At 32.3% G+C, this 15,176-nt stretch overlaps 2 protein-coding genes across 2 annotated transcripts; both read left to right on the plus strand.

The window, feature by feature from the left end:
* The first annotated feature begins 310 nt into the window (after window positions 1-310).
* Had1 (beta Hydroxy acid dehydrogenase 1) lies at window positions 311-5,139 on the plus strand. Its single transcript, XM_026630587.2, has 6 exons — window positions 311-472; window positions 2,096-2,283; window positions 2,533-2,723; window positions 3,529-3,704; window positions 4,099-4,263; window positions 4,682-5,139. Exons 1-6 carry the CDS (start codon window positions 429-431, stop codon window positions 4,887-4,889), a joined length of 972 nt encoding a protein of 323 aa, XP_026486372.1. The 5' UTR covers window positions 311-428; the 3' UTR covers window positions 4,890-5,139.
* Window positions 5,140-7,371: 2,232 nt separating this feature from the next.
* Window positions 7,372-14,314, plus strand: LOC113393604 (serine/threonine-protein kinase stk11). The gene is made up of 6 exons (XM_026630584.2): window positions 7,372-8,149; window positions 8,256-8,441; window positions 8,643-8,779; window positions 10,219-10,407; window positions 10,891-11,051; window positions 13,221-14,314. The coding sequence occupies exons 1-6, from the start codon at window positions 7,604-7,606 to the stop codon at window positions 13,340-13,342; spliced, it is 1,341 nt and encodes a 446-aa protein (XP_026486369.2). The 5' UTR covers window positions 7,372-7,603; the 3' UTR covers window positions 13,343-14,314.
* Window positions 14,315-15,176: the final 862 nt, after the last annotated feature.

Here is a 15,176-nt window from a genome sequence, read left to right on the forward strand (position 1 = left end):
TCCTAAGCCCCAAATTTAATATTGGTATATTGATACGCAATTACAACATGCATACAAACGATAAAGGTCTTGCGAAGTAAACTGTTACACGTGTTAAAATAATTTCAATCTGATCTCCATAGATTTATCACAGTAATAACTTTTAAGCTCACTAATCTTAGATTACCTGAAAATAAAAACGCTTACAATATAATATTTAATCTAAATGTGAATACTTGATGTAACAATATCGTAACTACACTTTATTATCAGTTCAGCAGTAATTGTCTTCTATAGTAAATCGAAATGTGTCGCTGATGTAAAACTTGTTGCCGATAACTAGTTTGCGTCAGTTTAGTTGCTCCGCTAACATTCAGTCTCCGAATCACCATTCTCTCGGGTGGCACGAGCGAAGGATATTGTGTTGCAATTCAAGAAGTCTGTGTAAAATGGCGCCAAAGCGTAAAACCGAAAAAGTTGGTATAGTTGGCAGGTGAGAAACAGTTTATTATGGAATAAGTGCCTTGAAAATATACCTTACAAGTACCTACTAATTGATTCTTACGTGTATTTTGTTATGAGACCACCTTCATGTATTCAGCTGTTCTTTTCCTTATTATTTTTGTCTGTGAATTAGTTAAAAAGAAATAAAATAAAATTAGTAGGTATATTCTGCTAATAATGCTGAATATATATGTTCATATTATATGGTAGATATAACAAATTCACCAATAAGTAAACATATTCCTCTTTTCGAAAAATACTGTAACAAAATAATGGCATCGAATTTATTTGATTTTTATTTTCGCATAATTATTATGAATGTTGTTGTTGAAAGTGTACAAGTAAATAGCTATAGTCGATACGCGTAACCTTCACCTACTTATTATAGTTTATATGAAGATGCTCTCGAAGCCATGATTGGTTCGCTTCAGGCAGATTATGGATACTATTTAAAAAAAAATTATTTGATATATTTTTGTCTTTTTGGAGTATCGTCGTAATCGCCGTTATGCAGACTGTCAATGTATTGGGTGAAATTCACTGCATAAAAAAATATATATATAATTTTGAAATAAATACTCAGATTTACATTGTACACGAATGACAGCAATAATAAATAGTATTGTACAGGAGCGACTGTGCATAAAAATATGTTTTTACTTTTCATAATTGTGTTTCGATATATGTATGTCGATACAGATTCCTTATACAAACTTTTCGTTATTAAATCCTAAGTTAAAGTTAATTAAGATAAGTAATAGTTAGAATTACTTTGCCTTAAGGTGATTTCGAAAATAGGTACTGTAACGTTATCGTCGTTAGAAACATCGTCAATACATGTATAAGACAGAAATAATTCTGATCGTATCATACTGATATATGAAAGATTTACTATTTTAAATTATCCCTACAAATAAAGACAATATTATCAGAGGATAAATATTACCTACAGCAATTTAATACATTTTATGTAACCATATATAGATTTAGTCATCAGTTTATCTCGATATATAAATAAGTTACATATTTTCTTTAGCCAATAACAGTTCATTAGGTACATATAGTAATCTTCAGTTTACTTAGACACTTGAATATTGCTAATGATTTTCTATTTTTGTTTGCGTTTCTATATCTATTCTATATCATGTAAACATCTCACTTGTAGATAACATCATAATAGCGATGCAAAGTTTAATATTAAGGTTAATTTACACAAGATAGTATTCTAGTAATGTCGCTTATCAATAATGTTTTTGTAACAGCTAAAGTATCTAACTATAAATAATTAATATACCATATAGGTACTTATACATTTTTAGTGATGATAATTACAAGCTTTAATTTAATGAAAATAACTAGGTATTATGAATATTGGTTTCTTATATTATTATATATTATTAATACTTAAACAAGTTTAGAATAATGGTATTATTCTGTAAGGTAAGAATTACGTAGGTTTAGGCTTTTAATAAAATGTATTACACTAAGAATCCATGCATTTATCAATTTTAGCAAGACTTTTTTTAGTTTTATCAAATTAATTATCATTGTCCGAAGTTGTATGAAGTAAAGTGACATAATTTACACAATTACGTTCATTTGATTTTTCTAGCGGTCTCATTGGGAGATCATGGGCGATGCTCTTCGCTTCAGTCGGCTACCAAGTGACAATTTTCGATATATGTCCAACGCAAGTCTTGGACGCACTTAAAGATATTAATGTCCAACTAAGAACATTGGAAAAAGACGGCTTACTACGTGGCAGCCTCGACGCTGAGGAGCAAAACAACTTTATCAAAGGTATATTTGGTTATCACAATGAAACCTAAACAGTATTCAAATTATTCATACATTATAAAAAATGCATATTTTTATAAGTAATGTATTTTTTTATTTTATTAATTATACCTATAATGTATATACATCTGTTATGTTAGTTATTAGTACTTAGGTACGGATAACCCGTTTTTTTTTAAATATATATATCGATTACTTTATACATATGTTTAGTAATAATTTAAAAAACGAACATTTTACATATGTTTCCAGGGTCTACGAATTTAGCGAAAGCTGTAAAAGATGCGATTTTCGTCCAAGAGTGTGTGCCAGAAAACCTAGACCTAAAGAAAAAAGTATTCCAAGACTTGGACAAAGTTGTAGATGACAAAACTATTCTCTCCAGTTCAACAAGTACAACACTGCCGTCACTGTTCTCTGCAGACTTAAAACACAGATCACAAGTAAGTAGACCTTACTAAGCTCGACACAAATTTCGAAATATTCGAAAATGTTGCCTCTGCCCCTCTGTGGATCGTATTATGTTGTGGGGTCCTTTATTAATAAATGGGCTATCTATTTTATGCAAAAATATATTTTCAAATAGGAGTAGTAAATCCTTTTGTTGTTTAAAGTGATCAAACAAACAAACTCTTCAGCTTTTTATATTAGTATAGCTTGTAGGTGTCGCAATAATTCAATTAATTTATGAGATAATCTAAAATGTTGGCATTCAGATAAATTACACTAATATTGTAAATGAGAAAGTTTGTAAGAGTAGATTTTTGTTACTCAATCCAGTTGATTTAACACATATGTAGGCTTCCTAAGATCAGTGCACCCCCCACTTCCCCTTCCTTTTAGTCATGGTAGGAAGTACTAGATCTTTTTTTTATAATTAGGCAATAATACGATTGAAACCGTATAATCAAATCTATTTAAAAAATAATGTTAAGTAATTATTGTATATTTGTATTAAAATACATAAATTCTTACGTATTTAATTTATATGGAACAAGCACTACTACATATCGCTGTTATACTAATAATATAACTAGTTTCGATGACCTAGCTCGATGATCTTGTTGCTTACACATATAGCTTTAGTTCTAAGATCTTAGGTTTCAATCCTGGGTTCCAATCTCTCGTCGAAATATAGTCTTATATTATATTAGAATGAGGGAATACGGAGTACGCCTGTTTAGTATAAACTATTAATTAAAATTTAAGCCATAATATAATTATAAATATTTTTTATTCTTTTGTCAGGTCGTGGTATCGCATCCAGTAAATCCTCCTTATTACGTGCCGTTAGTTGAAATAGTACCAGCTCCTTGGACGAAGCCCGAGGTGGCAAAGAAGACCAGAGAAATAATGATAGAGATTGGACAGGAGCCAGTATCGCTGTCCAGAGAAATTGACGGCTTTGTATTAAATCGCATTCAGTAAGAAGCTATTTATTTCATTTCTATAAAAAAAATTAAAATGTTATTCATTATTATGAAATTATTTGTACGATTTTATTATAAAGTGAGTATTTCATAAAACTCGAGGTAAATCAAATGTTGTAGATATTTTTATTGTAATGTTTTATATTTACAGACTTCACAATATATTTTATTTAATAAATTTTTAAATATTTTTTGTATGTTGATACTAAATTCAATATTTATAATTGATTTGAGCTAAAACTGTTTTTATAATAACTTTTACTTAAAGCGGGTCTTTTGATGACTTCGAAAAGTATGGCTCATAATATTGTCAAAAAGCTTAAAATTATCTCGACAAGCTGCGCATCCTGTACGTTTTACTTTTTCTAATATGACTATTTGCTTCTAGATACGCCATTTTAAATGAAGTCTGGCGTTTGGTTGACGACAAAGTTGTGGACGTTAAGGACGTCGATAAAGTTATTTCGGAAGGACTGGGAATGCGTTACGCTTTCCTCGGCTCCTTAGAAACGGCGCATTTGAATGCTGAAGGCATGAAGAGTTACATTGAAAGGTAAATAAATATTCTAACATTACAACAAAATACATTTTAAATAATAATGTTTTCTTTCGCATCAGTTTTAAAGATTTCTAATAAGTGTTATATTGTCCTACATTTTTATTGTCTATAAAATTCGTCTACATAGTGTTATACATAAATAGGTAATCAAAAATGAGTATATATGAGCCCCTATGTCCTTTCTAAGATAGTGTTTTAATACATATACTTACTTATTAGTAAATCGCATTAAAAAAAAGCAGTTATAAATATAACTAAAAAAGATGGATAAAGGTGAACTTATCGCTTAGAAAAATAAAAGATAATAATTTATATATAAAATTATAGAAGTTTTCAGGAGTGATGAACAAAGATTAGTTTTATTCCTAAGCGTCGCCGTGTTTTAATATAATCTTAACCTGTTCATTTCTAGATATGGAGAAACTATCCATAGTGTGAGTAATACGTTTGGCGACATACCACGGATGACCACGTCTAAGAGCGCGGATACAATCTGCGCACAATTGAACGCGATGGTCCCGCTGGAGCGACTGCCCGAGCGCCGCGCGTGGCGGGACGCGTGTCTCACGCGATTGGCGCTCCTTAAGAAGGAAATGGACACCAAATACAATAAAAATTAAAATTGGAATGCCAAAGAGTTATGTTAAAACAATGCACATGGTATATTTTATAAACTGTACAACTGTTCTTATTTATTCATTAAGCAATCGTTCGGCTTTATAAAATCAGTTATGTGATATGTGTGTTATTAGTTGTTATATATTAAATGTTAAAAGCAAAATGAAAACATTTCAAAAACTTATTTACTATTAAAAGAACAAAGCAACTTTGTTAATATTTTTTTGAATTAAAATGTAAAACCATACAAATTGTAAGCTTTTTATTGTTCATAAGTAGGTAATATCAATTTATTTGAAGTAGGTACGTACTTACGAAAACAATATTAACTTAATCGTAGTTGTTGCAGCAATAAGTGCGATGAAGTGCACTTCTGTCAGACTGTTATCGCAACCATGGTTGCGATAACAGTCTAACAGAAGTGCAACCATGGTTGCGATAACATATGGATTATTTAGATAAAAAACTATACTAATAATTTCATCTAGAAAATTTCCATAACTTGTTCTATATAAAAAAATAAAACTAATGGATTATTAATTGTCTGTATAATTAATTACTTTTATATTTTATAGTTAATTACTTTTTATTTATTTATATATATATATAAATGATGCTTTATTTTTATTAATTATTATTTTAGCATAGTAAAAAGCAAAACGAATAATGATTTATTTTACTTGACCAAAATGTATAGAGGTACTTAACTAGTACCGAACATATAAATGTAACCACAAATAATGTTTTACATTACAGTTTACATAATTGAAGTTCTTAAAGTAACATAAGTTTTTTTATGTATTGAAGATAATATGTATACCACCAAAAAATATAACATGTAATTACCATTAATATAGCAACAGCGACGGTTAACTGTGTATTTCTGTATATCTTCTATACTAGGTTTTGATGAATTTTGAATGAGAGTTACTTACCTCGAACCCTAAGCTAAGATAGACTATATCGAAAGACCTGGGATACACAGCCAAGAAAAAAGTCTGTAAATATGAAAAAGTCTTACTTACTTATATGTATTTTTTTTAATGTCATTGGTAGGTCGACCGGAAAATGGGACTGATGGTATGTGATTACCACTGTCCATAGACATTGATACCGCATAATATTTTATCATTTTTTACTTAAAATTTGTGTCAACAAACCTTGAAAACTGAGATGTGCTATTTTATACTAAATTGTTCACGCCTCAAACCGGATCACAACGATACTAAGTATTGCTACTGAGACAGGCTTGCACACAGCGCTGTCACCAAGTATAAACCTGATATTAATATAGTAAACAGTTCCATCAGAAGGAGAAACTATTATTATATCATATTATAGGTACACAATATGGAGATATTTAAGGTGGTCCGGGCAAACTCAGCACGTACATAATAAAATTTGGTCACCTTGAAAAAAAAAATATCTCAAGACAAGAATACATAATCAATAGGTATTTATCTTAGCAAAAAATTCTATTATTCAAGGTTATTTTAGTATCTATACTGTAAACTATTTGCCTTAAGAAGAATCTGGTTCTGACATATAAAGGGCGTATGCGTTTTGCTAAAACCGTTTGAGCCATTCATCATTGACCAAAACCCTAAAGCAGTTTTCAAACATTCTTTAAACGTTAGACGATATTTGTCTTAAATACAACAGCACAACAAATGGCGGATAGTTAACGCTGATTATTGGCAAATACTGTTCGGTCACTGAAATTATACAGAATCTAGTCTTATTATACAAAGGAACAAACCTGTTAAGAAATAATTTAATACAAATAAATTATAGATTTTTCATCACCTTGCCTCACCTAAGTTTTAATTATCGTAAAATTTATTTTACAATAGATTTTTTATTCTTGTGTTCAATTGTACAAGGCATACTGTTATACAAACTGGATTCATAAGATAACCATATATACACTTATATCGAATTATACGGCCAGGGAAAATAAAAATATACTAGTGGGTCTCCCGCGAAACTCGCGTTTATTCAAAAGATTTTTTAGGACTTACGTACCTTTTTTCCTTCTTTTTTCCTGAGTAAATTGCAATCAATAATCCTCTTTACTTTTTCTCCACATCTACGGCAGGAGCTCTTCAAAATGAGACCATAACCGATTTTTTATGTACAGCTATCGTCCCATAATCACTACGACTATAATCGGCTTACGCTATTAATATATAAGATTGACGATTTGATAGCCGGCAAAATTCTAAATTTGAATTGCCCGCTCATTTTAGCGCTTGAAGTTGTGTCAAAGTAGAAAATATGTCACAATCTTTTCAATTCTATAGGAATTGAAGCGCCGCTACATCAATATTTTTTTATTAGTTTGAAAATTTATATCTAAAAATATTACGTAATATTTTTAATACAATATAAATACCTTCACAGTAGGTCTTTCGAATTTTATAATACGTACAAAAGACAAACCACAGAAAAATAATCATGATATTTGAATATTAGTATTATCTGTGGTTTCAATGCGATGTTTCAATTTTCATGGATTCGTATTTTATTTACCTTCAATCATCGCAAATACAAAGCTAATTTTTATAAAAAATCTTTTGTCCACCATGTACGGATGGAATATATTTTGAGAGATGTCTAAATTAATTTTATAAATAAAGTTATTTGTGACGGCGGGAGGCTTCGTAGTCTATTTAGATTTACAAATAGTTTTTCCAATGTGTTGTTTTGATAGATAATGGATCCAAGAATGTGTAGGAAAATCTGTAGTAGTGAAAGTCTTCCAGATGCTGAAAATGAGGAATTTGAAGTATCAAACATTATTGCACCACAAGAAAGTGAAGATAATTTCTTATTGGAGGGCAGTCCTGAACGACACTCCGTTACTTGGCTCGACGACGATCAAATAGATGATTTAGATCTTAATTTAGACCAGACTAACCTATTTTTTCATAGAGTCGATAGTGCAGATGTAATATACAGAAGTAAGAAGAAAAAATGCAAAATGGTAGGAAAGTACGTAATGGGCGACGTGTTAGGGGAAGGTTCGTATGGCAAAGTTAAAGAGATGTTGGACTCTGAGACCTTATGTAGGAGGGCGGTTAAAATATTAAAAAAACGGAAGCTGAGAAGAATACCAAACGGTGAGCAAAATGTACAGAGGGAGATACAACTACTGCGAATACTTAGACATAAAAATGTGATAGAACTAGTCGATGTTATGTACAATGATGAGAAGCAAAAAATGTATTTAGTAATGGAGTTTTGTGTGGGTGTACTTCAGGTAAGCTAAGGGTCGAGACAAGTTAAACGTACATTTAAAAAACAAAAAAATTAAAGTCATGATCCATGCACATTTATTACCAGTTTTCTTTATTACATTTTTTTAGGATATGCTTGAATCAAGCCCTGGTAAGAAGTTTCCTCAGCGCCAAGCGCATGATTACTTTATTCAGTTGCTGGATGGCTTAGAGTATTTGCATGGCCAAGGTGTGATTCACAAAGATATTAAACCAGGAAATTTATTATTGACATTAGACCAGACACTGAAAATAACTGACTTTGGAGTTGCTGAAGTAAGTTGTAGTACATTTTTTAAGTTATTATTTCCAATGTTTCAATTTCAATATTATAATAAGTATTACAAAAATCCATTAATTCAAATTATAATGTTATAATCAATTTATGAAGTTCTTAATTTGTTTTTTTTTTTTGAACTATTACTGTAATCAATTGTAAAATTCATTTTCAATTTGTAATTTCATAACTCTTTTCAGGCATTAGACATGTTTTCTCCAGAAGACACATGTTACACGGGACAAGGTTCTCCAGCTTTTCAACCACCCGAGATAGCCAATGGAGCTGAACAGTTCTCTGGTGTCAAAGTTGATATATGGAGTAGCGGAGTCACATTGTAAGTTAATTTCAAGCAGAGATATATTTGAATAAAATATTAATAAGTTTGAATAACAATGTAGACAATATTTGCTACTGTTTGTTCGCTGTTTGACATAGATCATGTGTAAATATATGTTATCATTTAGGATTTTGTGATGAAAATTTTGGTAGTCTCAATAATAATTTAACATACAGTTTAAGATTGTACTTGTGTCAAGATTGAAATGAACATTATTATGTCTTAATGCTTATTCAAAATTTAGACCTCTCTAATGACTTCTTACTATTCTTATTTCTAATATATATCATTCTCAGCAACATTAAAATGTTGATCTTGGTGTGGTTTTACAAATACTTTGGGAAAGCAATGATTAATTTCATGACTAAAACATTGTTTCATCAACATCCTGTTAGAAGTATGTGTCAACTGACATGTTTCAACAAATTATATATTATAAAGGTTATTCACCTGTATATAAACTCCACTGTTTTTGTTATGTATAAAAAAGTTGAAGCAATGTGATTTACATTTAATAAAATAATTTATCACTCAACTGACAACTTTAAAATATTCTAGTGATCATGACTTTTATTATAAATGAGTGTGTTATTGAATGACTCACGAGTGATTTAAGTATATATTGTCAACAATACACCTAAGAATAATCTGACCTTTGTGTGCTAAAGGATATTACAATACTAATGACTTTTTAGTTGACTACACACCTTGGGAATGAAATGATTGCCTCCAGGCTGTTTCAAATAACTAAAATATAATTATTATTGTACATGAAAAATGGAAAAAAAAAAATATCCCGCTGAGTTTCTTTCGCCGGTTCTTCTCAGGTCCGAGGTGTTAAATTCTGAACCGGTGGTAGATTTTTGACTATCAATAGTGTAAACACTTCTATATTAAATAAAGATTTTTGACTTTGACCTAAATTTCTGTTTAACAATGGAAAATTCCTTTGTATTTCTATACACATATTTAAATTATTCATACAATTTTAATGTGTGCTCCTTTTGCTGATATTATCGTTTGTTACAAAAATAAAGTATATAATATATTCAGAAATTATGCACTACATAGAATTTTAAGTAGTATGTAGGATGTAAGTTCGCTAAGATATTTTTTGATAAAATAGGAATAACTAAGTTATAATATATATGGTAATTTTACTAGTCACAAGGGTTTGTATGACCTGTTACTTATCTTTATTCTTCAACTCCTTAGTTTGATGAGTGAGTTAGTGTAATTTATAGGCATGAATAACATTAAACTCCATGGTCGGCAGCAGAAAGACAGTGTAAGGTAGTACATAAATTGTGCTGTGATATTTAAAAAATATAAAAACTCCTTATATTAAATTTACTTAAACAAACTGAATAAACAAATTAAATATCCATTTTATAAAAGAATATTTTCTTTTTTGTAACAAAATTGTTATTTCACAGATACAACATGACAACTGGGAGGTATCCTTTTGAAGGTGATAATGTTTATCGGTTATTAGAGGCAATAGGCCGAGGGGAACCAGCTCCTCCGCCATCTTCTGTCGGGACTTTACTTGAAACTCTTTTAATGCATATGTTGAAGCGAAATCCTGATGAAAGACCAACTGTACAGGAAATTAAAAGGCATGAGTAAGTCATTATTTTAATATGTAATAATCGATTAATTAGAAAATTAGATTAAATTTAATTCCTGTTAAGACTGTGCAAACCTGCTCGGGCAAGTAGATTCTACTATCACCATGTGAACAATAGCCTTGTAAATTTTGGCCATAGCGGTTAATTTTTAAGAATAGTAAAGATATATCACAAAGCATAGTACACTAGTCGATGCTTTGTACTCCCATGGGCGAATCAGAATTTTAACACTCATAGTTCTGCGGGAAGACCCTCCGATTCGAAATGATGACGAAATGGAGCTACAGCTTTCAATTTCCTATCTGCTCGGTCGTTCGTTCGAGCAATAATTTCGTTCCCGGGATCTGCTTCCTTCTATATCTTACATAGACCGACACTAGCGACATAACAATCTAGTGGGAGGGAGGGGGCTTGCGCCGAGTAGTGTTAGCCGGGTGGGTGGGTCATACGGCGGCAGTAAGACGAGCGCGTGTGCAGCTGGGTGCGCGCGCGGCCGGCGCTGGCGGCGGGCGAGGCGGCCGTGGGCGCGCGCTCGCGGCGCTCGGACGAGCTGCACAGCTCCACCGTCGTGCCCTACCTCGTCGAGCGCCACTACGCCACGCCGCACCACTACTTCACCGAGCACGACCTGCGACACGGTAACCGCGGACCGCCGCACTGTATTATGCTGTTGTAAGATACCTTAACGTAATGCACGACCGGGTGTAGGGGAGGGCGACCGGGGCGCCCGTTAAAAACGTTAATGTTATGTCTAGGTATCTAGACACGGTCAAATTATAATAATATTATAATTTAACTCTCTATAAGAGCAAATAAATTATTGACAAATCTTACTGACAGAAATGAAGCTCCTCTGTTGCTATAGGGCCTCCACTTCTCTGTTGGACCAGTGCCTCGAGACCTTTAAATCCGGCCCTGGGTGCTGACGTGTTCTTATTACTGGTCCATCTCAGCTTACTGAGCTACAATAAGATATATTCATAGTATTGATTGATACTCTATAAATTTGTGTATGATGAACATGTCCACGTACAAAACGATTAAACGTTTCGACCTTATGAATCAATCTCATTGCGATCAGGATAATCGTCATCTGGACGGCCGATCTTGATTACGATCGTGATCAAGATCATTCGATAGGCGATTGGACCAGTCGTTAAAAGAACGCGTAACATAAAAAATATTAAAATAGTGCATATAATGGATATCTCAGATATGATATTACAGTATAAATATGTCGATTTAATATAGAGTCTGGGTGATGATTTATGTTTAAGTTCGTACAGAACTGTTAAATATCAAATTAATAATCTTATTGGGTTTAACACATTCAGTAAATATTATTCGTCAAACAAATAAGTCACTGTTTATGTATTTTTGATATTTGTATTTTACATTATCCTCAACCTTCCATTTTAATGTAAATATACATTTCAAGTTAATAAAGTAATCCTTGTAAGAATATCGACGTAATCGTAACGATTAGCTAACACACAATACGAATGACATTGAGCTCGACGGATCATATCCGACCGGAAGAGATTGTATTGCATATCACTATCCTTAGTGCAAAAGATCGTATATGATATCAAGTTTCATTATAAAATTTGAAATACTTATTATATCAATGTGTTTTGAAAATTTATTTTGGTGGAAGTGATTTGTTCATCTGCAAACAGCAGTACTTTAGTATTGTTGTTTTCCAGTTTGATGGTTCTAATTACAGGCACAAGGGACATAACATCTTCGTTCCCGAGCTCGGTGGCGCTTTAGCGAGTTTAGAAATGGTTAATATTTCTCACAACGCCAATGTCTATGGGGGGTGATGACCACCAGGTGGCCAATTCGTCCTTCCGCCAATCAATTATATATATATATAAATAAAACACGTGTCATTTAACGCGTAGTCTTTGTAGTACAGAATTTGACATACGACCTTTTGAACTAAAATCCATATTCATTCGAATTTCAGACGAATTTAAGAAAGCAGGTCAAGTTCGCGCTCGTATTTGTTCATTGAGTTAGGTTCGTAGCATGGAAATGTTTAATAGCCTTTTGTATAGTATGTTAGATATGATTATTAATGTTTTTTATCGTTTGAAGTGCTCCTAACACAGCAATATAATTAGTTTGTGACGCATATCCTTATATCTCGTGCTAATACATAACAAGTAACTTGTTGACTTCTAATAACTTTGATCATTAAGAGCAATTGACTAATAAAACAATTTACCCGTAACTAACCACTTATACAAGTTTGCATTTACATTTCAGTTAAGTATTAATGTATGGAAACCGCGTTAAGAAATATTTAGATTTTTTTACTCATGTTAGTAATCCATTGTATTCTATATAATGAGTTACGTCGTCAATATATTTGACTTTTGACTTCATTCCGCAAGGATCTGAGATAAAATCAAAGTCTAGAAAAAAATTAACAATACTGATATTGTGAAATATTTCTTCATTTTTTATATTTGAAATTGTGATACATTAACTTAATTACGGAGTAAAATGTTTAAAGTTAATTCCGATTCGATTCATTCGTGATCACCAAAAAGCTTCAAGAGTCGGTCCGGGTCCGGAAACGTTCTCTAAACTCGAATACGTTCTTATTTGTAAAATATGGAATACAATTTTTTATATCTATGCCGGTTCGTGTGCTACGGAGATGTGTCCGCTGATGTGAATCGAGCTTCGGTATAGAGCTTGCTCGAGAACTTGTTTTATTTTTATTTTTAGTCAAGCTTATTTCCTCTATGATCATTAGTGCTTAAGAAATTTACAACGACGACAATAATTTACAGAGCTAGGGGATGGCGGGTCGCGCACGATGTCGACGGCGGAGCTGTCGGACGCGGAGTCCACGCAGTGCAAGCGGCGCTGGCACTCGTCGTGCGGCCGCCTGCCCTCGTGCCGCCTCACGTGATCCCCCCAGTGACCCCCCCGACGTCACTGTCGTCGGTCCCCTGGCGTGGCTATCGTTACTGAGAATATTTGTATGTACGACGGATTTATGTGCAACGTGGCGTCGAGATCTGCCTTTTGTGATGTCCGGTCTCCTCGAGCGCTTTGTAATTACCGCAGACGTGAATCGATGGGCCTCAGTAGTTTTATGTTTTTGTCAGTTGCACGTAAATCGTAACGTCGCGTGTTGGCGTTTGACGTGATTTATTTTGTGAAACTTATCGCTACTTAAAAATATTTTTGTAATTATTTGCCCCCGTTGCTAGGCCGATGGAAAGTATGTCTTCAGTAAGTTCTCTTGGCTCTGTCGCATGTTTTCTGTAATTATACCTGATCGGGAGGATTTTTTAATCAGTTTATCTTGTATGCTAGCTTTACCGGTACATACCTATTATTTGTGTAATCAACACATAAAGGGATAGGTATTGACTACCTTTTACTACCAAAAAATTATAAATAAATTTAATAGCTAGAAAATAAATATCGAAAAATGTATTTTTTTTGCGTCAATTACTTGTTAAAGAAAAAAACCTAATTTACTTAACATTTAAAGTGAAGAATACCTCGTTTTAGTGACACTGATTACTTTCAATTTAGTTGCCTTTATATTCATGGATTTTTTAAATAAAAATTCTACTTCGACTTCGAGACAACCTCTTAAAACATACTAAATAGCCAATATAATAAAGATATTAAAAGAAAAACATAAAATTGACATGTCACATTCTTACTTGTGAGCTATTTTATAAAAAAAAACCATTGTGCCTTGTAGTGCGTGTTCAAACTAAGAACCTTGCCAGTATTACCATAAGAAAAAGATAATGATATATTAAAAACGCACAAGTAAGGAAATGATGTAAAAATGAAACACGAGTCTCGAGAGCTATTTGGTACTTTTGTGTCTATTATTAATTGTTATGCGCACAGACAGGTATCCTAAAATAATATGGAAACGAAGAACTGTCATAAAGAGTACATTTGGCATTCAAAAATTGAATCGAATACTTCCATTAAAAAAAAAAAATAGTTAAAAGATTTGGCACATCGGTAAATAAGCCGTTGCGACAAAAAAATATTTCTAAGTATTACGTGGAAATATAAAATCGCATATTATTAAAAAGTCGACAAAAAATATATAGAGCTATAAAAACTATAACTTAAATTGATTGAAGGGAAAAAAATATTCATTTATATTTACAATGTGTTATTTGTATATGAATAATAAGTGTGTGTCGAGTAGAGCTGGCGTTACTTGGACTTGAATTTCATTACTACTATTTCCTTAAAACAATTCTTCATATTTATAAATCCCACCGACGGAAGTGTCCGAAAAGTCTTCTCATGTTAATTTCTTAATAGAACAATCTATCCTAGTATTTTTTCCAGAAACATAAACTTGTACATACACGAATTGTCAAAATTATCGTTTGTGCGTTATTTAACGCTCCTTCGTCGATTACGATAATGAATATTTTTTCAAATGTTGGCTCTTGTAATTGTAACATTAAATTTAAATACAGCCATGATATTTGTATCGACATCAAGTCATGTAACTTTGCAGTGTTGAAGTAAGCTGCAGTAGCCGACATTACGACAAACACAACAAGCTCCACGTACGCGTTACTGCGTTTCCGCCGATCGTTTAATCTTATAGAAAGTTCGGTCATACCTTTTTTCTCACCAAGCTGATTTTTTAAAAGGAATGTACAACGCTAACATTTTATTTTTGGTAATAGCTTGGCTTAGTAGCTGGTCACCACTGCCCATAGACAGTGGCGCCGTAAGAAATTTTAACC

Source organism: Vanessa tameamea, chromosome 6 (assembly GCF_037043105.1).
Source record: "Vanessa tameamea isolate UH-Manoa-2023 chromosome 6, ilVanTame1 primary haplotype, whole genome shotgun sequence".
Taxonomy (NCBI): domain Eukaryota; kingdom Metazoa; phylum Arthropoda; class Insecta; order Lepidoptera; family Nymphalidae; genus Vanessa; species Vanessa tameamea.